This window comes from Symphalangus syndactylus, chromosome 18, assembly GCF_028878055.3.
Source record: "Symphalangus syndactylus isolate Jambi chromosome 18, NHGRI_mSymSyn1-v2.1_pri, whole genome shotgun sequence".
Classification (NCBI taxonomy): Eukaryota; Metazoa; Chordata; class Mammalia; order Primates; family Hylobatidae; genus Symphalangus; species Symphalangus syndactylus.
The window spans coordinates 43527115-43554209 of NC_072440.2; the positions used below are offsets into that span (position 1 = coordinate 43527115).

The 27095-nt window shown below is 41.9% G+C and overlaps 1 protein-coding gene across 1 annotated transcript in view; it reads left to right on the top strand.

Annotated features, from left to right (window-relative positions):
• The first annotated feature begins 6011 nt into the window (after nucleotides 1-6011).
• ANKRD55 (ankyrin repeat domain 55) overlaps nucleotides 6012-27095 on the top strand; it is a 135529-nt gene continuing 114445 nt past the window's right edge. Inside the window, exon 1 of the mRNA XM_055252872.2 lies at nucleotides 6012-6101. Within this exon, the coding sequence (XP_055108847.2) occupies nucleotides 6044-6101 (58 nt within the window). The 5' untranslated portion in view covers nucleotides 6012-6043. The remainder of the gene's footprint in view (nucleotides 6102-27095) is intronic.

The following is a 27095-nucleotide window of genomic DNA, read 5'->3' on the forward strand; positions in this document are numbered from 1 at the left end:
GCTGGAGACTATTATCCTAAGCAAATTAACACAGGAAGAGAAAACCAAATACTACATGTTTCTGCTTTTAAGTGGGAGCTAAACATTGGGTACTCATGGACATAATGCTGGGAACAATAGACGCTGGGGACTAATGGGGGGGATTGAGGGAGGGGAGCAAGGGTTGAAAAGCTATTGGGTACTATGCTCACTACCTGGGTGACAAGATCAGTTGTACCCCAAACCTCATCATCATATAATATTCCTGTATAATAAACCTGCACATGTACCCCCTGAATCTAAAATGAAAGTTAAGAGGAAAACAGTTTAATCATGACAAAGTAAAATCACAGTGGCAACTGTGATTAAGGAACTGAATTTTTAATTTTATTTCATTTTAATTAACCTAAATTTAAATAGCCACATGTAGCTAGTGGCTATTGTATTAGACAGCACCAATTATTAATACTGAATTGCACTTTCAGTGAAAAATGTGCACAGTTTTTTGTTTGTTTGTTTGTGACAGAGTCTCACTCTGTCACCCAGGCTGGAGTGCAATGGCGTGATCTCGGCTCACTGCAACCTCCACCTCCCAGATTCAAGCGATTCTCCTGCCTCAGCCTCCTGAGTAGCTAGGATTATAGGCGTGCTCCACCAAGCTTGGCTAATATTTGTATTTTTAGTAGAGACGGGGTTTCACCATGTTGGTCAGGCTGTTCTCGAACTCCTGACGTCATGGTCTGCCTGCCCTGGCCTCCCTAAGTGCTGGGATTACAGGCATGAGCCACCACACCCAGCCCCACAGTTTTTGTAATTCTTTGTGTACTATGTTTGTTCTAATTTTCTTTTCTTTTCTGACAGAATTTTACTCTATCACCCAGGCTGGAGTGCAATGGTGTGATCATGGCTCACTCCAGCCTCAACCTCCCAACTTCAAGCAATCTTCACACCTCAACTTCCCCAGTAGCAGGGACTACAGGCACATGCCACCATGCCCAGCTGATTTTTAAATTTTATTTTGTAGAGGCAAGGTATCACCATGTTGCCCAGGCTGGTCTCAAACTCCTGGGTTCAAGCAGTCCTCCTGCCTTGGCCTCCCAAAGTGCTCAGGCATGAGCCACTGTGTCTGGCCCTAATTTTGTTTATATATTTTAGAAACATGATCTCATTCTGTTGCTTAGGCTGAAGTGCAGTGGCGCAGTCATAGACCACAGCAGCCTGGAACTCCTGGGCTCAAGTGATCCTGGGCCCAGCCTCCCAAAATGCTGGGATTACAGGTGCAAGCTGTCATGCCCAGCCTGATTATATTTATTGACATGTAATATTATGCCTGTTGAATCTAATAATAAAAATCAGGACTTGTATTCTGTAACTCCTACTTTTATGTTTCTATTATTAATTTTTATCATATTTTCAGAATGCATGATGCATGATGGTTTGGAAATTCAAAAACCAGATTTTTCACTACAGCTAGCCTCAGAAGCATTGGGCTAGACAGTTGTCACAGTATGGGCAAAAGCCCTGTTTCCCTAACAGGGCTATTTCTCATTGTAAATTCACAAAGCAGCATTCTGGAAAAGGAAGTGACTGGTGGGACATGAAAGTGGAAGACTATTTTGGAAAATGTGGTCAGAGAGAGCTCAGTGGTGGCACTGAGCAGGGGAAACAGCATTCCAAGGAGAGACAGAATAGCAGTCTTTACGGCATGGAAAAGGGAACAGTGTGTTTAAGGACAGAAAGTGTGGCTGGATGTTGGGAAGGGAGGGAGAGTGGTGAGGAAAGAACTGGAAAGGAAGGAAAGAGTCAGATTTTGCATGACCACAGACCTTGTCCTCTCCTCCTCTCCTGCATTGTAGATCAAAGTTAATGCACCACAGGCACTGGATAGGCATGAATAAGTGCTTTAATCAAAATGAATGTGAAGGCTCTATGCGGTGGCTCATGCCTGTAATCCTATCACCTTAGGGGGCCAAGGTGGGTGGATCACTTGAGCTCAGTAGTTCAAGACTAGCCTGGGTAACAAGATGAAACCCCATCTTTGCAAAAAATACAAAAATTAGCCCAGTGTGGCACGTGCCTGTAGTCCCAGCTACCTGGGAGGCTGAGGTGGGAAGATTGCCTGAAGCTGGGAGGAAGAGGTTGCAGTGAGCCGAGATCACACCACTACACTCCAGCATGGGTGACAGAGCCTGACCCTGTCTCCTGTCTCAAAAAAAAAAAAACAACAAACAAAAAAAAACAGCACTTGAAGAATCAACCATATCTTATTGTACACTGACCTTGGTTGTAGAGAAAGAACTATCTTGGCCGGGCACAGTGGCTCACACCTGTAATCCCAGCACTTTGGGAGGCCAAGGCGGGCGGATCACCTGAGGTCGGGAGTTGGAGACCAGCCTGACCAACATGGAGAAACCCCGTCTCTACTAAAAATACAAAAAAAATTAGCCAGGCATGGTGGCACATGCCTGTAATCCCAGCTACTTGGGAGGCGGAGGGAAGAGAATCGCTTGAACCCGGGAGGCGGAGGTTACGGTGAGCTGAGATGGCGCCATTGCACTCCAGCCTGGGTGACAAGAGCAAAACTCTGTCTCAAAAGAAAGAAAGAAAGAAAGAACTCTCTCTTATGTTTGCAGCCCAGGAAGTAGACTGAATAATAATAGTCAACTCTCACAAGAAGTTAGAGAGTGGGATTCCCATGCCACAGGTTAAGACACTGAGGCTCAAAAATTATATTACTGTGAGGTAGATCAGCAGGACTTGTTTTCCAAGCACTGGTCAAGACCCCTGGTTGCAACCCTGCTTCTCAGAGCAGGATCTGGTTGAAACAGGGTGCAGTGAAGAAGCCAGCCAAAACCAGAAGATGGTAATGAGAGCAACCTCTAGTTGCCCTCACTGCTTAGTAGCATAAAGACACTCCCACCAACACCATGACAGTTTACAAATGCTATAGTAAGGGCCCAGAACTTACCTTACCTGGTTCCAGAAACTCCCTGATCCTTTTTCAGAAAGTTCTGAGTAGCCCACCTCTTAATTAGCATGTAATTAAAATCGGTCTAAATACAGCTGCCAACATCCCATACACTGCTCCTCCAGGCACAGCGCCCATGGGGTAGCCCTGGTCCACAGGAGCAGTACCTCTGCTGCTGCTGTAGTGTACACCTGCTGCTTCAGTAAAAGTTACTGTCTCCACCACAGAATTCTTTCCTGGGCAAAGCCAACAAACCTTCAGGCCAAGTCCCAATTTGGGGGCTCACCTGCACTGCATCAACTTGTCCTAATCACACACCTAACAAGAGACAAACCCAAGTTCAGGCCCTTTCCATTCTCTTTGACTGCCCTTCTTCAAAATGAGCCCAAAGCAACCCTTTTCAAAACATGAAAACATCTGTATATTTTAATTTGGTTTTGTAATCATTTTAGAGACTTTGCATTTATTTTGAGAGTTCCTCTTTTGTATTAGTTTCCTGAAGCCATTGTAACAAATTACCACAAGTTTGGTGGCCCAAAACAACAGATATTTATTCTCTCACAGTCTGGGGACTAGAATTTTGAACTCAAGGTGTCAACAGGGCCTCCTCCCTCTGAAGGCTCTAAGGGACAGCCTGTTTCATACCTCTTCCAGCTTCTGGTGGCTGCAAGTGTTCCTTAGCTTGTTGCTGCATCATTCCCCTCTCTGCCCCTGCGCCCACATGGGCTCCTCCTCTTCTCTCTGCGTGTCTCTTATAAGGGCGTTTGTGGTTGGACACAGGGCCCTCCAGTATAATGCAGGATGATTTCAACTTGAGACCCTTAACTTAATTACATCTGCAAAGACTCCTTTTCCAAATAAGGTCATATTCACAGGTTCTGAGGACTAGAATGAGGACATTCCTTTCTGTGGGCCCTTCCACAAACCATTCAGCCCTCTATCCCCTCCATGTGCTGCAGCCTGGAAACTCTCCCCAGATAGCAAGCTGGGGACTCACACTGACCTTATTTGTTTATCTTCTCTCAAAGATCCCTGTCCTGTGCTTCCTGCTGTCCGAAAACTGTTCTACTTATTTTGCCTAATTTTCCAGTTGTTTAAGGAAGGACAGTGAATCCAGTCCCTATTACTCCAGCATGGCCAGGAGCAAAAGTTGCGCCCATGAGTGTAAGCTCATTGAGTGTAGGAACATTTGCTGTCTTGCCTCTCTAATGCCTGTAGAAATGATTGGAGCACAGTACTCCTTCCTTAACAGTTGAGGAATTGAAGAACAAATGAATGAAAGGGAAGTTCATCTAAACCTTTTGTTTTTCTCTTGTTTGGGACTGAATGGCAAAAAACCCTTTTACCTCCGTCAGCCAGATGAGCTTGAGCCATCTCTCCTTAGCTGAGGATCTGCTGGTGTAATTCTCAGTTTCCTCCTCAATCTACTCGCAGCCCCTAAATCTGGCTCTCATGGTTAATGCAAGGAGCACATTTTGGGTAATGATTTGTAAGACATATGTTCTGTCCGTGTTTTTAAATAAAAAGAACGCAGGGCATGTTGAGGGGAGGGGCTAATGTGGGAAAGGAGAATGAATAGTATTTTTGAGTGAGTAGCAGTATTGTCACAAAGAAGAGAGGCCCCCCAATTTGTTGATGGAAAATTAATGATAGGCACTGAGAAAATATGAGGCAGGAGAAAAGCAAGGAGCCTGCCTATCAGTGAACACAAATTATACACTAGATCAGTCCATATCAAAACAGAGGTGGCCATATACAGAGAAAAATGGTTTCTGCTTTTATTTCCACAATCACACACTAATTAAGTTAAAAAGAAAACAGTTATTACCACTATCAATAGCATTTATGAATGCATCTACTATTTGGCTGTTTGACTTATCCAAAAATCTGGTTGTGCCTACAATATAGAACTTTGTTTGAATTTAGTATATCATATTTTTATTACAAATATAAGATTATAGATACTGGTCATTAACAAGCCAAAAATACAGAGATTGATACAGAACAAGTTAGAAATCTCCTACTCTAATCACAGTGGCCTGAGGGAACCAATATTAGCAGTTTAGTACGTATCTTTCTACATCTTTTTCAGGGTTCCTCTGAATATATAAAAATAATGTATACAGTGAGTGGTTTCTGGCTTTATTAAAACGTGAACAAATGAAATACATAACTTGTTTATTTCATTTAACAATAGATTAGTGACATGTCACCAGATAAATACACATAGATTTATTTATGTCAGATTTTTAAATCTAGAGTATGAATTTACTGCCATTTACTTAAGCTGCTCCCTGAATGAGGTACATTCGGGTGATTTTTCAGGTTTCACTATATGTAATGCTACAATAAACACCGTTGTGACTGCAGACTGTTTTAATTTTATCACCGCAGATACTCAAGCCTTGAAATGTCACCTTTCAAATGACGCCTTTCCCCATCCTCCCTGTCAGTTGGAGAACAGAGCTGAAAGGGGAGTGAAGAAGACTGCCAACACGGATAATTACTCCACACAGCACATGGCCAGCAGCCTCCTGCTACAATATTTACATCCTATTCCATTGAGATGGCACTCTCTGCTCACATGACCCAAATGCAGTTCTCACTCCGCCAAGAGCACAGCCGAATGCGAACTGCATTGGCAGCTTTGCACATGCTCTGTCTGGCCCTGTGAATCCTCACTCACCCATTCAGATTTCTGTTGGTGTAAAGCGACATTCCCGCTGCTGAAGCTCCGTGATCTGCTGTGTTTTCCCAGCCCAGATCCAAGGCAGGTGGCCCATACAATTTTACTATCTTTTTAGAGTTTGGGTAATTGTGTTTATTTATTTGGGGGTGGAGGGTGTATTATGCCTATGTACAGCTGTTGAATGAGGCCATAGAGAAACTCTTTTCCTAGCAGGTATTTACAGGAATAGCATTTACCTATTTTCATCACCTTGCCTTGACAACAACCTGCAGCTCTGATGCACATTTAATCCTGAAACAGAGGTCTTGGCAAACGATGCTGCCTCTGACTGTCGTGTTGACTGTAATGTTTGAGATGGTGTTTTCTCCTCTCTAGAGACCTGGATGCTTTTGCCATTCTGATGGTAAATGATGAGACAGGCTACCATGGATTTCAGCACCCCTTCTGTGTTTGATCAGCAAAGAGGTAAAATGCTGCTTTAACACATTCTTTGGTTGTTAGCATCCTTAGTCTCGTGGTATGGATTTACAGTTGTAAGGAGAGAAAGAGAAGTGTGCATGTGTGTGTGTGTGTGCGCGTGGGTGTGCATGAGTATTTGCTATGTAGGATGGGGAAAGAGGATTTCACCCAGAAAACAAACCTGTTCAAAATATTCACTTCTAGTTTGATAAGCATCTGAAACAGAAAAATAAGCTTATGATTTGTTGTATGAGCTTATGATCTTATTGAAGTATTCCTACCTTCAAATTTTAAAAACTGGATTTCAAGCACACCAACTATTTCAGATAGTGTCATCTTTATTGTTTTTTCCAAATCTTTTTTAAAAATTAGATTAAGCAATGTAAGAACACATCACTTTTTTTATCATTCTATTAGCCCAGTATCTCATTGCTGTATCTTCGTAAGCATTTTTTGATTCCTTTCAGGAATAGATGTTGCCTGTATTTATGTTGGGTTGATATGTTATGTCATCCAAGGTTGTGTAATGACATATCCCTATGCTATTATTTGCAATGACAGGGTATATATTCCTTACTTATAATTTCTGCAGTGGAGGCAATTTTCCACATCAAAATGTTGCTGTGAGATCAACTTATCCTTATAATATCACGTATTTGGCCATGTGGTCTATGTGTATACATTTTGCATAAGCAATGTGTTTATATACATCTTCATGTAATACTTATGTGTAATAGTAAATCTTTTTTAGTATAAACATGAAATTTCCATTTTATAAACATAACAAATATTTCTAGAATCTTTTCTTAAATATCTAATATTTAAACCACTTTCTACAGTCTCTGAATATTCTTCAAGATCCTAAGTTCCTTTGGTGATTTTATCTGTTTTGGCTACAACATGAAATGGTGGTTTGAAAAAGCCTCATTAAGAAAATGTATTGCTTCATTCTTTTTTCCCTTTTCCTGCTCTAGGTCATAGCATGTTTATTACCCCTCAAGCTACATCTGGCTTTGTGGGTGAATTATTTTAGCCCAGTGGGTTTCTCCAAAAATAAATTTATATTTAGATTCCTGAGTTAGCTAATGTATATATGTATATAGTGTGTTCTCCAGGTCTTAGCTCATTTGCAATAGTGTTTGTGTGTTTGTGTGTGTGCCTTCAGAACGTGCCGGCTCATACCATGTTTAGATCTGAACACCATAGAGAAAGGGGTGGTCACAGCTGTGCCCACCACCATCTTCTCCTCCTGGTACGTTTTATATCACTGATAGCAGTCAGTAAAAGTGAAAATCTGCTAAGAACCAAAGAGCTCACACTGGCTAAAAAATGATGTTGCTGAGCCACGAAACACACAATGGATTTATTTTTGAAGACTAATTGGAGGGAGCTGGGACTGACTGAAGAAGAACTAGCTCTTCGTAATTAATTTTACATGTTTCAGTGCTGTACCTTCTAACAGGATTGAGCCCCAAACATAGTTAAGATACAGAATTACAAGACTGATTTTCTTATAACACCTTTCATGTGAGCAGTTCACAGCAATTCCTCCACCTGGGCCCGATTCTCTCCCATGGAAGTTAACCCTCTCCCTGCCATCTTTATCTCTATTTCTCAATCCTTTCTCTCTTTCTAGAGGTTTTATCATATGGTGGAAAGAGCATGGGATTTTAAATCTTATAGACATAGATCAGAATGGCAGATCAGCTACTTCTTAGCTGTGTGACCTTGGCAAGTTACCTAACCTCTCTTGGCCTTAGTTTCCCCAGGAATACAATGGAGGAAATGATGCTTACCTAGCAGGGTTGTTGTAAGGATCTAAAATAACATATAAAAAGCACCTGTCAGCAATGCCTGATATTCAATAAGTATTTTCCCATTTTGGCTGCAGCTGTTATTATTATTGCTGTTGTTATAATCACCTTGGACTGGGAGTTTCTGAAGTGCAAAAGACTACTCATCTCTCAACCTTCAGCCTGAATGTAGCAGTCCTCAGATCAAATGAGGGCTTAGTGCTGGATGACTAAATTACATTAATTATTTTTTTCAGAACCCTACGATACCATTTATAGCAAGACCTAGAATAATAATTAAGCCATTCCTGAATAGTTTTGTTACCCCATTAATCTTTCCTCTTTCTTAAAAGCATGAAAGACCATGAGGGCTGAGACCATTATACAGATTTTAAGTATTATATTTTTGGACAAACCAAAGGGAGGTGACTTTCTCAGGAAAAGTTGAGCATGGGGCTTTAGTTGAGGGTTTTTCACGAATCGTTACTATCTGGATAAGTGAACCCTAGCAGCACTGGCTTTACATGCAGATGGGGACAGAAGACATTGCAGCTGGAAGAACCTTAGCAATCAGGTAACCTGCTGGTTCTCACATGACTGTACTTAAGAATCATCTGGGCCGGGCACAAAGGCTCACGCCTGTAATCCCAGCAGTTTGGGAGGCCAAGGTGGGCAGATCACAAGGTCAAGAGATCGAGACCATCCTGGCCAACATGGTGAAACCCCGTCTCTACTAAAAATACAAAAATTAGCTGGGCACATGCCTGTAGTCCCAGCTACTTGGGAGGCTGAGGCAGGAGAATCGCTTGAACCTGGGAGGTGGAGGTTGCAGTAAGCTGAGATCAGGCCACTGCACTTCAGCCTGGTGACAGAGCAAGACTCTGTCTCAAAAAAAAGAAAAAGGAATCATCTGAAGAAATTCTGAAAATGCTGATGCTTGCATCCCACCCAGGGAGATTCCAGTTTAACTGCAGTGGTTGGCCCAACCAGCACTCTTTGGGAAGTTCTCATGGACAGCAAAGATTGAGAACCAGTCATCCAACCTACCTCTCTTCCACATTTCAGATGTGGGGACTAAAGCACAGAGAGGTTCAAAGTTGGGTCCTTCCTAATAATAATAACAACAACCCACTAAATAGCAACAGAGGGGACTGAGGCCCAGGTGTTCTCCATCCATACAACAGGGCAATAGGAAGCTTCCTGCACATGGCCAATCCCTGGCCTAGCACTGACTCTGGCTCATGGTTGCCCAGAGAATGGTGGAAGAATATGATGCAGAAGGACCTTCAGGGCTCCAACGAGGTGGGTTTGGTAAGCCTGAATCCCTCCACATGCATTTTCCTGTATTTCTCTTTAGCTAGAGGCAATGAGGCATGCCAGGGTCTTGGTGACAGATGGTCATTTGCTCAAGTCCTGTCTCTGCCCTCTTCCTAGTCACATGAACTTGCACAAACTAGTTGATCTCCACTGGCTTCTGTCTCCTTGACTGTAAATGTGGATAATACTATATTACATATTCATAGAGCTGCTGGAAGGCCTAACGATCAGATCGTTTGACTGGTCGGGGGCATGGTCTCTGGCTGGCTTTGCAAAACTGTGAGGGAGGAAGCCTGGGTCTTCAGAACTCTCCACTCTCTTTTGTGCTTTCAGCTTTCACCATAGCAACGTCTCTTCTGGTCCCACGTGTTCTTTCTGGCTGTGTTCCCTCTCAAAGCCCACACACGCAGGAAGCGACCTGTAGTAAAGCCATTTACTACAGAACACAGAGGTTCCTGCTAAAGTCTACATATTATGTAACTGAAGATACTTGCGTTGTAAGCTTTGTCACGACTTGTGGAAAGAAAAATTTTGCTGCGCCTGAAAGAATCCCAAATCTGAGAGAGAAAACAGGAAAAAAAAAAAAAAAGGCGAGGGGTCGGCGGCGGGAGGGGGTGGGGGGAGGGGGGCGGGTAGCCTCAGGGCCTCACCCACTCCTCTGTGTTGTTGGGGGTGAGGAGGGCCTGGCCCTGCCAGGGTCTCTGAGGAAATATGCCTGACGAGGCTGAGCGGTGTGTTTGCACACACCTGTGTGGGCTGTGGACCACCCTCTGGCACAGGTCTTTTCTCTTGTCAAGTTGCTGGAAAAGGAGAGGAAGGGCTTTGTCTTCTAGCCCAGATTAATACAGTGTGTGATTGTCTCTGGGCTGCTGTAACCAATTATCACAAGCTGGGTAGCTTAAAACAACAGAAATTTATCCTCTCACAGTTCTGGTGCCCAAAAGTCTGAAATCAAGATGTCAGCAGCAGGCCGGGCGCAGGGGCTCATGCCTGTAATCCCAGCACTTTGGGAAGCCAAGGCGGGCAGATCGCCTAGGATCAAGAGTTTGAGACCAGCCTGGCCAACATGGTGAAACCCTGTCTCTAGTAAAACTAAAAAATTAGCTGGATGTGGTGTCACGCGCCTGTAGTCCCAGCTACTTGGGAGGCTGAGGCACAAGAATTGCTTGAACTCAGGAGGCAGAGGTTGCAGTGAGCCAAGATCGCGCCACTGCACTCCAGCCTGGGTGACAGAGTGAGACTCCACCTCAAAGAAAAAAAAAAGAAAAGTCAGCGGGGGGCCTATTCCTAGAACCTTTGGGAAAGAATCTTCCCTGGTCCTTCCAGCCTTGGCTGCTGTGGCCTCATCACTCTGGTCTCTGCCACCATCTTCACCTGGCCTCGTCTGTGTACATTGCTCCTTCTCTGTACCTGTCTCAAAGTTCCTCTGCCTCTCCTTTAAGGATGCATGTGATTGCATTTAGGGATCACCCAGATAATCCAGGATAAACTCCTCCTCTCAAAGTCCTTGGCTTAATGACATCCTTTCAGATATAAGGTCATAGTCACTCTCTTGCCATATAAGAGAATAGCCACAGGTTCCAGGATTAGAGGTTAGAACATATCTTTAGGGCCACCATTCAACCCATTGCAGGGAGTGAGAAGAGATCAGATCCCAGAAAGCACGCAACACTGTGACTCGGTTTTTGGTAAAATCCATTCTCATTTAAGCTAGAAGAAAAATTGGCAAGTAAGAGGTGGGGGAAGTGGGGGAGCATCTGTTTGGTGCCGACTCTGTGCAGGGATACATATCTGTCCTAAGGACTGCACACAGACTAGCTCATATAATCCTCATATCAGCTTCAGAGTATGACCCCTTTTTACCGATGAGGAAATTCAAAAAGGTTATGACCTACCCAATGTTACCACAAAGTAAAACAGCAAAGCTAGGATTCCAAGCTAAATCTGTTTCACTTCAAAACCCGTGTTCTTTCTACTGCGGAATGTCTTTTCCTTGGCCAGCAATAAGGTTTAATAAAAAAAAAGACATCAATGAAAAATCAAATTAATGAAGCGTTTATTTTCACAATCAAGCTCTTATTCCATTGTGTTGTGGATTTTTGAAGTTCCCACACACAGATGTGCAGGGGTTTTTTGGTTTGTTTTTTGTATTTTTTATACTTTAAGTTCTAGGGTACATGTGCACAATGTGCAGGTTTGTTACATATGTATACATGTGCCATGTTGGTGTGCTGCACCCGTTAACTCATCATTTACATTAGGTATATCTCCTAATGCTATCCCTCCCCCCTCCCCCCACCCCACAACAGGTCCCAGTGTGTAGTGTTCCCCACCCTGTGTCCAAGTGTTCTCATTGTTCAATTCCCACCTATGAGTGAGAACATGTGGTGTTGGTTTTTTGTCCTTGCAATACTTTGCTCAGAATGTTGGTTTCCAGCTTCATCCATGTCCCTACAAAGGACATGAAGTCATCCTTTTTTATGGCTGCATAGTATTCCATGGTGTATATGTGCCACATTTTCTTAATCCAGTCTATCATTGATGGACATTTGGGTTGGCTCCAAGTCTTTGCTCTTGTGAATAGTACCGCAATAAACATATGTGTGCATGTGTCTTTATAGCAGCATGATTTATAATCCTTTGTGTATATACCCAGTAATGTGATGGCTGAGTCAAATGGTATTTCTAGTTCTAGATCCTTGACAAATCACCACACTGACTTCCACAATGGTTGAACTAGTTTACAGTCCCACCAACAGTGTAAAAGTGTTCCTATTTCTCCACATCCTCTCCAGCACCTGTTGTTTCCTGACTTTTTAATGATGGCCATTCTAACTGGTATGAGATGGTATCTCATTGTGGTTTTGATTTGCATTTCTCTGATGACCAGTGATGATGAGCATTTTTCATGTGTCTGTTGGCTGCATAAAGGTCTTCTTTTGAGAAGTGTCTGTTCATATCCTTCACCCACTTTTTGATGGGGTTGTTTGATTTTTTCTTGTAAATTTGTTTAAGGTCTTTGTAGATTCTGGATATTAGCCCTTTGTCAGATGAGTAGACTGCAAAAATTTTCTCCCATTCTGTAGGTTGCCTGTTCACTCTGATGGTAGTTTCTTTTGCTGTGCAGAAGCTCTTTAGTTTAATTAGATCCCATTTGTCAATGTTGGCTTTTGTTGCCCTTGCTTTTGGTGTTTTAGACATGAAGTCTTTGCCCATGCCTATGTCCTGAATGGTATTGCCTAGGTTTTCTTCTAGAGTTTTTATGGTTTTAGGTCTAACATTTAAGTCTTTAATCCATCTTGAATTAATTTTTGTATAAGGTGTAAGGAAGGGATCCAGTTTCAGCTTTCTACATATGGCTAGCCAGTTTTCCCAGCACCATTTATTAAATAGGGAATCCTTTCCTCATTTCTTGTTTTTGTCAGGTTTGTCAAAGATCAGATGGTTGTAGATGTGTGGTATTATTTATGAGGGCTCTGTTCTGTTCCATTGGTCTATATCTCTGTTTTGGTACCAGTACCATGCTGTTCTGGTTACTGTAGCCTTGTAGTATAGATTGAAATCAGGTAGCATGATGCCTCTAGCTTTGTTCTTTTTGCTTAGGATTGTCTTGGCAATGTGGGCTCTTTTTTGGTTCCATATGAACTTTAAAGTAGTTTTTTCCAATTCTGTGAAGAAAGGCATTGGTAGCTTGATGGGGATGGCATTGAATCTATAAATTACTTTGGGCAGTATGGCCATTTTCATGATATTTATTCTTCCTATCCATGAGCATGGAATGTTCTTCCATTTGTTTGTGTCCTCTTTTATTTCGTTGAGCAGTGGTTTGTAATTCTCCTTGAAGAGGTCCTTCACGTCCCTTGTAAGTTGGTTTCCTATGTATTTTATTCTCTTTGAAGCAATTGTGATTGGGAGTTCACTCATGATTTGGCTGTCTGATTGTCTGTTATTAGTGTGTAGGAATGCTTGTGATTTTTGCACATTGATTTTGTATCCTGAGACTTTGCTGAAGTTGCTTATCAGCTTAAGGAGATTTGGGGCTGAGACGATGGGGTTTTCTAAATATACAATCATGTCATCTGCAAACAGGGACAATTTGACTTCCTGTTTTCCTAATTGAATACTCTTTATTTCTTCTGCCTGATTGCCCTGGCCAGCACTTCCAACACTATGTCGAATAGGAGTGGTGAGAGAGGGCATCCCTGTCTTGTGCCAGTTTTCAGAGGGAATGCTTCCAGTTTTTGTCCATTCAGTATGATATTGGCTGTGGGTTTATCATAAATAGCTCTTATTATTTTGAAATACGTCCCATCAATACCTAATTTATTGAGAGTTTTTAGCATGAAGGGCTGTTGAACTTTGTCAAAGGCCTTTTCTGCATCTATTGAGATAATCATGTGGTTTTTGTCTTTGGTTCTGTTTATATGATGGATTACGTTTATTGATTTGCATATGTTGAACCAGCCTTGCATCCCAGGGATGAGGCCAACTTGATTGTGGTGGATAAGCTTTTTGATGTGCTACCGGGTTTGGTTTGCCAGTATTTTATTGAGGATTTTTGCATCAATATTCATCAGGGATATTGGTCTAAAATTCTCTTTTTTTGTAGTGTGTCTGCCAGGCTTTGGTATCAGGATGATGCTGGCCTCATAAAATGAGTTAGGGAAGATTCTCTCTTTTTCTATTGATTGAAATAGTTTCAGAAGGAATGGTACCAGCTCCTCCTTGTACCTCTGGTAGAATTCGGCTGTGAATCCGTCTGGTCCTGGACTTTTTTTGGTTGGTAGGCTGTTAATTATTGCCTCGATTTCAGAGCCCATTACTGGTCTATTCAGGGATTCAACTTCTTCCTGGTTTAGTCTTGGGAGGGTGTATGTGTCCAGGAATTTATCCATTTCTTCTAGATTTTCTAGTTTATTTGTGTAGTGATGTTTATAGTATTCTCTGATGGTAGTTTGTATCTCTGTGGGATCAGTGGTGATATCCCCTTTATCATTTTTTATTGCATCTGTTTGATTCTTCTCTCTTTTCTTCTTTATTAGTCTTGCTAGTGGTCTATCAATTTTGTTGATCTTTTCAAAAAAGCAGCTCCTGGATTCATTGATTTTTTGAAGGGTTTTTTTGTGTCTCTATCTCCTTCAGTTCTGCTCTGATCTTAGTTATTTCTTGCCTTCTGCTAGCTTTTGAATGTGTTTGCTCTTGCTTCTCTAGTTCTTTTAATTGTGATGTTAGGGTGTCAATTTTAGATCTTTCCTGCTTTCTGTTGTGGGCATTTAGTGCTATAAATTTCCCTCTACACACTGCTTTAAATGTGTCCCAGAGATTCTGGTATGCTGTGTCTTTGTTCTTGTCGGTTTCAAAGAACATCTTTATTTCTGCCTTCATTTCATTATGTACCCAGTAGTCATTCAGGAGCAGATTGTTCAGTTTCCATGTAGTTGAGCGGTTTTGAGTGAGTTTCTTAATCCTGAGTTCTAATTTGATTGCACTGTGGTCTGAGAGACAATTTATTATAATTTCTGTTCTTTTACATTTGCTGAGGAGTGCTTTACTTCCAACTATGTGGTCAATTTTGGAATAAATGTGATGTGGTGCTGAGAAGAATGTATATTCTGTTGATTTGGGGTGGAGAGTTCTGTAGATATCTATTAGGTCTGCTTGGTGCAGAGCTGAGTTCAATTCCTGGATATCCTTGTAAACTTTCTGTCTCATTGATCTGTCTAATGTTGACAGTGGGGTGTTAAAGGCTCCCATTATTATTGCGTGGGAGTCTAAGTCTCTTTGTAGTTCTCTAAGGACTTGCTTTATGAATCTGGGTGCTCTTGTATTGGGGGCATATATATTTATGATAGTTACCTCTTCTTGTTGAATTGATCCCTTTACCATTAGGTAATGGCCTTGTCTCTTCTGATCTTTGTGGTTTAAAGTCTGTTTTATCAGAGACTAGGATTGCAACCCCTGCCTTTTTTTTGTTTTCCATTTGCTTGGTAGATCTTCCTGCATCCCTTTACTTTGAGCCTATGTGTGTCTCTGCATGTGAGATGGGTCTCCTGAATACAACACACTGATGGGTCTTGACTCTTTATCCAGTTTGGCAGTCTGTGTCTTAATTGGAGCATTTAGCCCATTTACATTTAAGGTTAATATTGTTGTGTGTGAATTTGATCCTGTGATTATGATGTTAGCTGATTATTTTGCTTGTTAGTTGATGCAGTTTCTTCCTAGCATCAATGGTGTTTACAATTTGTCATGTTTTTGCAGTGGCTGGTACTGGTTGTTCCTTTCCATGTTTAGTGCTTCCTTCAGGAGCTCTTGTAGGGCAGGCCTGGTGGTGACAAAATCTCTCAGCATTTGCTTGTCGGTAAAGGATTTTATTTCTCCTTCACTTGTGAAGCTTAGTTTGGCTGGTTATGAAATTCTGGGTTGAAAATTCTTTTCTTTAAGAATGTTGAATATTGGCCCTCACTCTCTTCTGGCTTGTAGAGTTTCTCGCGAGAGATCAGCTGTTAGTCTGATGGGCTTCCCTTTGTGGATAACCCGACCTTTCTCTCTGTCTGCCCTTAACATTTTTTCCTTCATTTCAACTTTGGTGAATCTGAAAATTATGTGTCTTAAAGTTGCTCTTCTTGAGGAGTATCTTTGTGGCATTCTCTGTATTTCCTGAATCTGAATGTTGGCCTGCCTTCCTAGGTTGGGGACATTCTCCTGGATAATATCCTGAAGAGCATTTTCCAACTTGGTTCCATTCTCCCCGTCACTTTCAGGTACACCAATCAGACGTAGATTTGGTCTTTTCACATAGTCCCATATTTCTTGGAGGCTTTGTTCATTTCTTTTTACTCTTTTTCTCTAAACTTCTCTTCTCACTTCATTTCATTCATTTGATCTTCTGTCACGCATACCCTTTCTTCCAGTTGATCAAATCGGCTACTGAAGCTTGTGCATGTGTCACGTAGTTCTCATGCCTTGGTTTTCAGCTCCATCAAGTCATTTAAGGTCTTCTCTACGCTGTTTATTCTAGTTAGCCATTCATCCAATCTTTTTTTCAAGGTTTTTAGCTTCTTTGTGATGGGTTTGAACATCCTCCTTTAGCTCAGAGAAGTTTGTTATTACCGATTTTCTGAAGTCTTCTTCTCTCAACTCATCAAAGTCATTCTCCATCCAGCTTTGTTCCATTGCTGGCAAGGAGCTGCATTCCTTTGGAGGAGAAGAGGCCCTCTGATTTTTTGAATTTTCAGCTTTTCTGCTCTGGTTTCTCCCAGTCTTTGTGGTTTTATCTACCTTTGGTCTTTGATGATGGTGACATACAGATGGGGTTTTGGTATGGATGTCCTTTCTGTTTGTTAGTTTTCCTTCTAACAGTCAACACCCTCAGCTGCAGGTCTGTTGGAGTTTGCTGGAGGTCCACTCCAGACCCTGTTTGCCTGGGTATCACCAGCGGAGGCTGCAGAACCGCAAATATTGCAGAACGGCAAATGTTGCTTCCTGATCCTTCCTCTGGAAGCTTAGTCTCAGTGAGGCACCTGGCTACATGAGGTGTCAGTCAGCCCCTACTGGGAGGTGCCTCCCAGTTAGGCTACTCGGGGGTCAGGAACCCACTTGAGGAGGCAGTCTGTCTGTTCTCAGATCTCAAACTCCATGCTGGCAGAACCACCACTCTCTTCAAAGCTGTCAGACAAGGATGTTTAAGTCTGCAGATGTTCCTGCTGCCTTTTATTCAGCTATGCCCTGCCCCCAGAGGTGGAGTCTACAGAGGCAGGCAGGCCTCCTTGAACTGCAGTGGGCTCCACCCAGTTCGAGCTTCCTGGCCGCTTTGTTTACATACTCAAGCCTCAGCAATGGCACATGCCCTTCCCCCAGCCTCATTGCTGCCTTGCAGTTTGATCTCAGACTGCTGTGCTAGCAGTCAGCAAGGCTCTGTGGGTGTGGGACCCTCTGAGCCAGGCGCGGGATATAATCTCCTGGTGTGCCGTTTCCTAAGACGTTTGGAAAAGCGCAGTATTAGGGTGAGATAACCCAATTTTCCAGGTGCCATCTGTCACTGCTTCCTTTGGCTAGGAAAGGGAATTCCCTGACCCCTTGCACTTCCCAGGTGAGGCGATGCCTCGCCATGCTTCGGCTCACACTCGGTGGGCTGCATCCACTGTCCTGCACCCACTGTCTGACAAGACCCGGTGAGATGAACCTGGTACCTCAGTTGGAAATGCAGAAATCACCTGTCTTCTGCATCGCTCACACTGGGAGATGTAGACTGGAGCTGTTCCTATTTGGCTATCTTGGAACCTCCCTCGATGTGCAGGTTTTAAATCCAACTGCTCATCTAAAATGGGAATGCTAGACAAAAAGATCTGTGCTTTGCTGAAAAAGCAAAAGTTAAAAATCTGGCATGACAACCAGATGCCTCCAAAGGAAGAATAAGCAAATTTTGAATGGTGTTTTGGACAAAGGAGTCCTCTGAAAGGAGTTTTGAAAGACAAGCATAGGAGATAGGAAAGGAAAGGGAATGATTTGGGCTCAGTTGCTGAGTTCAGGCTCAGAGATCTTGAATGGGAGCCTGGAGTAAACCCAGGAACATTGAGGAGAATTCTGTGATTGATTTTCAGATTGACAGTCCAGATAAATGAAGACTAGCTGGCAAACCAGCACTGGTTTTGAAGCAAATTATATGTTGCCTTTGAGAAAATGCTTAGCCTTCTCTTTCTCTTGGTCAAGAAAGAGGAGCGGAGGGAAAGAAAGATGGGAGAAGAATCTTTTTTTCCTGTTCTTGACCACTCCTGAACAAGTCTAGGCAAGCATCTTTGTTTCAGTGTTTTGTTTTGTTTTGTTTTTTGAGATGGAGTCTCACTCTGTCACCCAGGCTGGAGTGCAATGGCGTGATCTTGGCTCACTGCAACCTCCGCCTCCTGGGTTCAAGCAATTCTCCTGCCTCACCTCCTAAGTAGCTGGGATTACAGACGCCCAACATCATGACCGTCTAATTTTCGTATTTTTGTAGAGACAGGGTTTCACCTTTTGGCCAGGCTGGTCTTGAACTCCTGACCTCAGGTGATCTGCCTTCCTCGGCCTCCCAAAGTGCTGGGAGTACAGGCATGAGCCACTGTGCCCAGCCTCTTTCAGTTTTCTTGATCACTCCTGAATAAGTCTAGGCAAGTGTGTTTGACCTCCACCTTTCTCTGCCCCTGTCTTTGTGATGCTGCCTTCTTCCAACCTACCAACTCCTGAGAAAGTGTGTGACAGACCAATCCATTCTGGAGTGTGCTGTAGCCTCTATCTGTTACCCCCTAGGACAGGTTGTGCCCCCAACAACCTGAGCATCCCTTTCCTTCCACCCTTTATGGCTCCTCTTATGGGCTCTACAGAAGGAAGCCCCGGCTGAGCTTATCCAAATAATTACCCTTCACAGCCATCAGTATTCTTCACCACAAGACCACCCAGCTGTCCTGGGGGAGGGGGCCTCTTGCCAGAGTATGCATCCCAAGAGGGAGGACCCTTGAGTGGTATCCGGAGAGAATAGAGACTCACTTGGGCAACCACATCTGAATCAACCCTGATGTTTCCTACACCTCATTGGATCAGCTTCAGGAGGCTCTCCCTCAGCTCAGCCTCTGGTGCAGTAGGCAGCCGGGCCACCACACTGAGCACTTCCTGTCATCTCTACTCACTAACTCCACAGTTCCAGAACTAAGTAACTGTGCTGGGTACCTGATATTCATGGATTTTCCCTTTGATACCACTATTTTGATACAAGGATATTTTAACCAAAATGGATATGGAGTCTAAAAGAAAATACAATAAGCTTGTAGCTGTTTTATTATTACAAAACAAGCATGAGACAAACATCTCACTCATCATCAAATGTGGGACAAGGTGAGAAGGTGAGGGTATGGATGCACTGAGGTCAAAGGTTGGTGCAAAAGGTGGCATATGGGTGGGGCTAAGACCACTAACCAGGAGTCCCATGATTAATGCACTTGTAAATCTCTGTTGGTCATTTAATGCAGGGTCTGCTGAATTGTGTTTGAGAATTCCCTTATATCATGAATGATCTACACGTCAGATTTTCTGATTTATCTTTTAAAGTCATGATGGTTTTACCCTAATATTTACCTTCAATCAATATGTAGGTTTGTGTGCTTAATAAGGGCTCTTTGTTTTCTCTTTGTGAAACCTAAGAATGGCACTTGCTCATTAATGAGCCTATTCTTATTTTATCAGGTATATTGAGGGAGGAAGAGAAGGGAAGTCATTCCAGTATACATGGAAAGTACTTCCATTTCTAAGTGCGCTCTCAGAACTTAAGATATATGCATATAATATTCACTAGTATTCAAATTATTTTAAATTTTTCTTTTTTCTTTTTTTTTGGAGGCAGAGTCTTGCTCTATCCCTCAGGCTGGAGTGCAGTGGCACGATCTCGGCTCACTGCAACCTCTGCCTCCGGGGTTTAAGCGATTCTCCTGCCCCAGGCTCCCACGTAGCTGGGATTACAGGTGTCTGCCACCAAGCCTGGTTAATTTTTGTATTTTTAGTAGAGACAGGGTTTCGTCATATTGGCCAGGCTGGTCTCGAACTCCTGACCTCAGGTGATCCGCCCGCCTCGGCCTCCCAAAGTGCTGGGATTACAGGCGTGAGTCACCACACCTGGCCTAAATTTTTCAAAAATAATTTCAAACTTATAGAAATGTTGTAAAAATAAGAATCATACAAAAAAATACTTGTATGCCTTTTACTCAGATTCATCTAATGTTAACATTTTGCCCCATTTGCTTTATCATTTGCTCTTTCTGTCTCCCTCACTCCTTCCCTCCCTCTCTCTCTCTCTGTGTCTCTCTCCCTCAACATGTGTGTGTGCTTTTTGTTAATTAGCATCTGCATTCTAATTTTTTCTATTGACCTAATACAGGTATACCTCAGGGATACAGTGGGTTTGTTTCCAGACCACTGCAACAAAGTGAATATTGTAAAAAGTGAATTATACAAACTTTGGTTTCCCAATGCATGTAAAAGTTAGGTTTATGCCGTACTGTAATCTATTAAGTATGCAATAGCATTCTGTCTAAAAATGTGCATGCCTTATTTTAAAAATACTTTATTGCTAAAGAAAAGCTAACGATCATCTGAGCTTTCAGCCATCTTTTTGCTGGTAGAGGGTCTTGCCTCGACATTGATGGCTGCTGACTGATCTGGGTGGTGGCCACTGAAGGTTGGGGTAGCTATGGCAAGTTCTTAAAATAAGACAAAAATAAAGTTTGCTGCATCAACTGATTCCTTCTTTCATAAAGGATGTATCTGTAACATGTGATATGGTTTGATAGCATTTTACCCACAGTAGAAATTCTTTCAAAACTGGAGTCAATTCTCTCCAGCCCTACCACTGCTTTATCAACTAAATTTATGTAATATTCTAAATCCTTTGTTGTCATTTCAACAATATTCACAGCGTCTTCACCAGGAGTAGATATGATCTCAAGAAATCACTCTCTTTACTCATCCGTAAGAAGCAACTCTTCATCCATTCAAGGTTTATCATGAGATTGCAGCAATTTAATCATATCTTCAGGCTTCACTTCTAACTCTAGTTTTCTTGCTATTTCCACTACATCTGCAGTTACTTCCTCTACTGACGTTCTGAACTCCTCTAAGACTTCTTCAAAACTCCTGTTTGGAGAGTTGAAATTAACTTCTTCCAAACCCCCATTAGTGTTGATATTTTTACCTCTTTCAATGAATCATGAATTTTTTTTTTTTTTTTGAGACGGAGTCTCGCTCTGTCACCCAGGCTGTAGTGCAGTGGCGCAATCTCGGCTCACCGCAAGCTTCCCTGCCTAGGTTCATGCCATTCTCCTGCCTCAGCCTCCCGAGTAGCTGGGACTACAGGCGCCGGCCACAATGCCCGGCTAATTTTTTTTGTATTTTTAGTAGGGACGGGGTTTCACCATGTTAGCCAGGATGGTCTCTATCTCCTGACTTCATGATCCGCCTACCTCAGCCTCCCAAAGTGCTGGGATTACAGGCGTGAGCCACGAATCATGAATGTTTTTAATGGTATCTTGAATAGTGAATTCTTTCCAGTTTTTCTTGTTTTTTTTTTATTTTCTCTGGCAGAAACTAATAGAGCAGAGGTTTTCAATTTACTTTGCCCAGATCCATCAGAGGAATCACTATCTATGGAGGCTATAGCCTTACAAAATTTATCTCATAAATAACAAGACGTGAAAGTCAAAATTACTCCTTGATCCATGGGCTGCAGAATGGATGCTGTGTTACAGGCATGAAAACAACATTAATCTCCTTGTACATCTCTATCAGAGCTCTTGCTTAGAAAAAATGATTCATTTCAAAATATTACCACTCATTGACAATGTATTGTCGTATTTTTTTTAAAGGAATTTTTCTTTCTGGCCAGTAGGTCTCAATAGTAGGCTTAAAATATTCAGTAAACCATGTTGTAAATAGATTTGCTATCATCCAGGCTTTGTTATTCCATTTATAGATCAGAGGCAGAGTAGATTTAACATAATTGTTAAGAGCCTTCAGGTTTTGGAATGGTAAATGAGCACTGGCTTCAACTACAAGTCATCAGCTGCATTAGCCCCTAACAAGAGTCCTTTGAAGCCTTGAAGCTGGGCAGTGACATCCCTTCTCCAGCTATGAAAGTCCTAGGTGGCATCTTCTCCCAAAAGAAGGCTGTTTTATCTACATTGAAAATCTGTTGTTTAGTATAGCCACCTTCATCAATGACCTTAGCTAGATCTGCTGGATAACTTGCTGCAACTTCTCCAACAGCACTTGCTGCTTCACCTTGCATTTTTATGTTATAGAGATGGCTTCTCTCCTTAAACCTCATGAAACAACCTTTGCTAGCTTTAAACTTTTATTTTGCATCTTCCTCATTTCTCTCAGAGAAAGTTAGGGGCTTCCTCTGGATTAGGCTTAGGCTTAAGGAAATGTGGTGGCTAAATTGGTCTTTTACCCAGGCCACTAAAACTTTCTCCATATCTGCAATAAAGCTGTTTTTCTTTCTTATCATTCATGTGTTCACTGGAGTAGCACTTTTAATTTCCTTCAAGAACTTTTCTTTGCATTCACAACTTGACTAACTGACACAAGAGGACTCATTTCTGGTCTGTTTTAGCTTTCAACATGCCTTCCTCATTGAGCTTAATCATTTCTAGCTTTTGATTTAAAGTGAGAGGCTTGTGACTCTTCCTTTCACTTGAATACTCAAAGACCATTGTAGGGTTATTAATTGGCCTAATTTCAATATTGTTGTGTCTCAAGGAATAAGGAGGCCTGAGGAGAGGGAGAGAGATGGGGGACTGGTTGGTCAGTGGAGCAGTCAGAGAACACATTTATCCGTTTAAGTTCACCATCTTCTGTGGATGCGGTCCATGGGACCCAAAACAATTACAATAGTAACATCAAAGATCACTGATGACAGGTCACCACAACAGATATGATAATAATATGTATTATATAGAGTATAAAATATTCATATCTATTTCCTTATACTTATTTCCTAATTATGAAATTAATACTACCTTTTTCAAAAAATTCAAGCAATGCATAAATGAATACAGCATAGAAAGTGTTATACTCCTTTAGCTAGCAAAGAGCTATGTTCTTCAGCATCTCTTAACCCCAGCCTATTCCCAGCTTCTCAGCCACCAACATGTATTCATGACAACTCACCCTCCATGCCAGGGTTGGGGAATCACCTCCAAAGAGAAACAGGAGATCTGGCCAAGAATACTAGCCAGTACTCCTGATTAAAAGAAGAGCTATCACTCTGGGTTATTAAGCAGCTCCCATGTACCAGGCACTGTGCTATACTCCTTCTTCCTATTATCTCACTTAATCCGTGCCACAGACTTTGAGACAGATTCCATTTTTAGTCCATCTGAGGTTACATAACTTGCCCAAGGACACACAAGACAAAGGACAAGGCTGTCGTGTTAACTCAGGCTTCTGACCCCCAAGCCCTCCCACACTCCTCTTCATATCAAGATATACTTTCTAGATTCTGACAGTCCACCCGATCAACCCCTTTCTGACACCTAGCACAAGAAGGAAAAGGTGATGGTGGCTAGAGTCCTCAGCAGAGTGCCCGACTCCCTCTGTGATTTGCTCAAGGTGGGCTGGCAGGGACAACAGCCACCACTGTGGCTCCACTGGGCTAGGCTTCCCTTTGGAATGAGCTCTGCTAAGAGGCCTCAGCTCAGTGTGACAGCCCCACTTCTTCCAGAGAGGATTCAGTCTCCATGGCAGTTTGCCCTTGGAGCAAAGAATGGCCCCAGCATCCCAGGAGGAGGAGAAGGAGGTTAAAAGGGTGAGATTACACTGGAATATAACTGGAGGAACTGATGTGATGGGAACTAGAGATTGCCAAGGCCAAGGCTTGGCTTTTATCACGGAAGCTTCTGAAGGCAGGTTGTTATTTACCTACTCAGCCCATTTGTTCTATGCAGCAACAAGTGGACCTTTCTCCAAGAGAGTTCAGAGATCTCCAACCCTGTAAACAGGGTCACACAAAAACAACAGTTGATTTAAAAAAAAAAAAAAAAGAATTCTTTCAGCCGTGGCATCTTGCTCTTTGGTTGTGGGCCCATCAACTTTACCCTTGAGACCACTCCTATGATCTTTAATTCACCAAAGTAAATCAGCACACAGTCTGCTATTTTAAAAAACTGTAAGAGGTGCACCTGAAATTCACCTAGATTGACACTTTTATCCTTCTGATCACTTAATATTATTTTTAAAATGGCATCCTAGAGTTCTGGCCACAACTGGGCTGGCCCAGCAGGGACCACTGAATATATAGTGGAGTTGAGATAGGTTGGTTGATTTCAGGTGGCCACAGCAGGAACCAATTTAAGGATGGATCCTGGAAGTGTTTCATCTTAGAATAGCAGTCCCTTTATAATTAGAAGGAATCTTAGTGAATATATAACCCAGTTCCTTCACTGTTTATATGTGAAGACTGAAACATAAAGGGATTAGCAGTGGTACAGTGGAGTAAACTCTGTGGCCACTGGAGCTGACTGGACACTCAGATCCCAGTGCTGCTGCTTACTGTGTGCTCCAGCTGGTGACATATTTATCCCTTGCTTTCCTTACCTTGTAAGTTAAGATGATTATACTACAAACGATTGTTTGAAACTGTTGGTGTGGGTTATAGGATCGTTACAAAGATGATTACAACCATCCTCAGAGGATTGTTATAAAGATTTAATGAAGTAATGCATACAAAGTACCTGGCACCATGCCGGGCCCACAGAATCACTTAGTAAGTGCTAGTGATCATTATAAATGACTCATCTAAGGTCACATGGATGACTGGTCTCCCCAGGTCAAGAGAACATCCCACACTCCAAGCCTTCGCTTCCTCTGTAATGAATTCGTGGCAGAGCACCCTGATATTGTTTGACTGTGCCTCCACCCAAATCTCACTTTGAATTGTAATAATCCCCATGTGTCAAGAGCAGGGCCAGGTGGAGATAATTGAATCATGGGGGTGGTTTCACCCATACTGTTCTTGTGGTAGTGAATAAGACTCACAAGATCTGATGGTCTTATAAATGGGAGTTCCCCTGCACAAGCTCTCTTGCCTGCCACCATGTAAGATGTGCCTCTGCTTCTCCTTTGCCTTTCACCATGATTGTGAGGCCTCCCTAGTCATGTGGATGAGTCCATCAAACTTCTTTCCTTTGTAAATTACCCAGTCTCGGATATGTCTTTATTAGCAACATGAGAACAGACTAATACACACCTCTTTTTCATTTGGAAGTTGGAAGGGACAGAATTGCCTGAGCAGGTAAACCACATCAGAAGGAAATTAATCCTTCAGGGACACTCATAGGCTTTGTAGTACTTCTGCTTTCCCTGCCCTCTGGTCCTGGTGTTCTATCTTCTGGGTCTACGATGCCTTCTGGATAAAACTCTCCCCTTGCTCCTAAGCCAGCCTATCTGTTTACTTCCATCTTCCATGCTAGTCTGAGGCAAGTTTCTGGGCTCTTTGCTGCTCTAGTAATCTATCTAGTTTTGAAGCAGAATCTCACTATTTTAATTATTACAGTTTTATATGTTGTACTATTCGATAGAGGAAATCTCCCTCAATATTTTTTTTTTCAATTTTATTGGATATTCTTACCTACTTTTTGTTTGCTGTTTTGTTTGTTTTTGCTTTTAGAATGGTAATATATTCACACACTTTTAAGGTATTAAAAATGTCCGATGAGTAATCCATCACCGCTCCTACCTTCAGTGGTCCAATTCCCTTCCCTGGAAGCAAAATAATGTAACCAATGTCTTATGCATCCTTCCAGAGAGATTCAGTGTACTAACAAGCAAATACTTGAATATATTCTTTTGTTTTCTTTAAAACATAATTATCTATTTATTTTTACAAACAAAAGTTAATGTTTTCCTGACACCTCCTCCCAAACAATTGTTGGAACTTTGATTGAAATGAGATTAAACATATTTTAATCTGGTAATAATTAAAATTGTATATACTCTTTAGTCCTCCTGTCTAGGACTATGGTATGCATTTCCATAAATTCAACTTTTCTGTTATATCCCACAATAAAGTTTTTATCCAGAAGACATCTTAGACTCAGAAGATAGAACACCAGGACCACAATACAGTTTTTCTCATTTAAATTATGATATTTTGGTGAGGTTTATTCCTGGGTATTTTATATTTTCATGTAATGAATTATTTTCCCCCTTATGTTATTTAATATAGAACTATCTAGTTTTATATTTATTTTTAAACCTAACTTAATTGAATCTTATTAATTCTACTTATTCTATGGATAATTCCCATGTGCTGTCTGATAGATAATTAAATCATTCAAACCCTGATGGTCAGTGCCACACAGTGGTTGAGAACCCTGGCTTCAGGCCAGATGGACTGGTTTCAAATCCTGTCATTTAATAGCTGTGCAACTCTGGGAAAGTTGTTGAACCTTTCTGTGCTTCAATTTTCTCATCTTTAAATGGAGCAGAGGGGTTAAATACTACCTACTTCATAAAGTTGTTGAAACAAATAAATGGCCTAATTCCAATGAAATTGTTAAGACAGTGCCTGGAAAAGACTTCGTCTGTAAAAGTTAGCTATTAATAAATTATTATTATTTTGCTCTTACTTTATGATTATTACATTTCATTTCTTTTTGCTTCATATCTTACTGCATTTGTTAGAATTTGTCTTATTTCTTCCCTTCTCTATTGTTTCACTATTAGGTATAATGTTTGCAATTGGTTTGACATAGATAAGCACTTTTTATCTGTTTATCTTATAGGGGTCAAATTTCATAAATGCCTTTCTGGTGTTTGCTCATACAATCACTTATTTTTCCTTTGTTCTATTGGTATGACATATTTTATCAATAGATATCCTCCAACCAAAATATCTTTATATTCTAGAAGAAACTGTATTTGACCATGATGCATTATTTTATTTCAATACCCAACTGAAATTGATCCAGTAGAATTTAATTTAAAACTTAGAATTTTGAGGCCAGACGTGGTGGCTCACACCTGTAATCCCAGCACTTTGGGAGGCCAAGGCAGGTGGATCACAAGGTCAGGAGATCGAGACCATCCTGGCTAACGCGGTGAAACCCTGTCTCTACTAAAAATACAAAAAATTAGCTGGGCATAGTGGTGGGCGCCTGTAGTCCCAGCTACTCGGGAGGCTGAGGCAGGAGAATAGTGTGAACCCGGGAGGCGGCGCTTGCAGTGAGCCGAGATCGTGCCACTGCACTCCAGCCTGGGCGACAAAGCGAGACTCTGTCTCAAAAAAACAAACAAACAAAAAAAAACTTACAATTTTGTATTCACAAACCGAATTGGTCTATAGGTATGTGTGTGTGTGTGTGTGTGT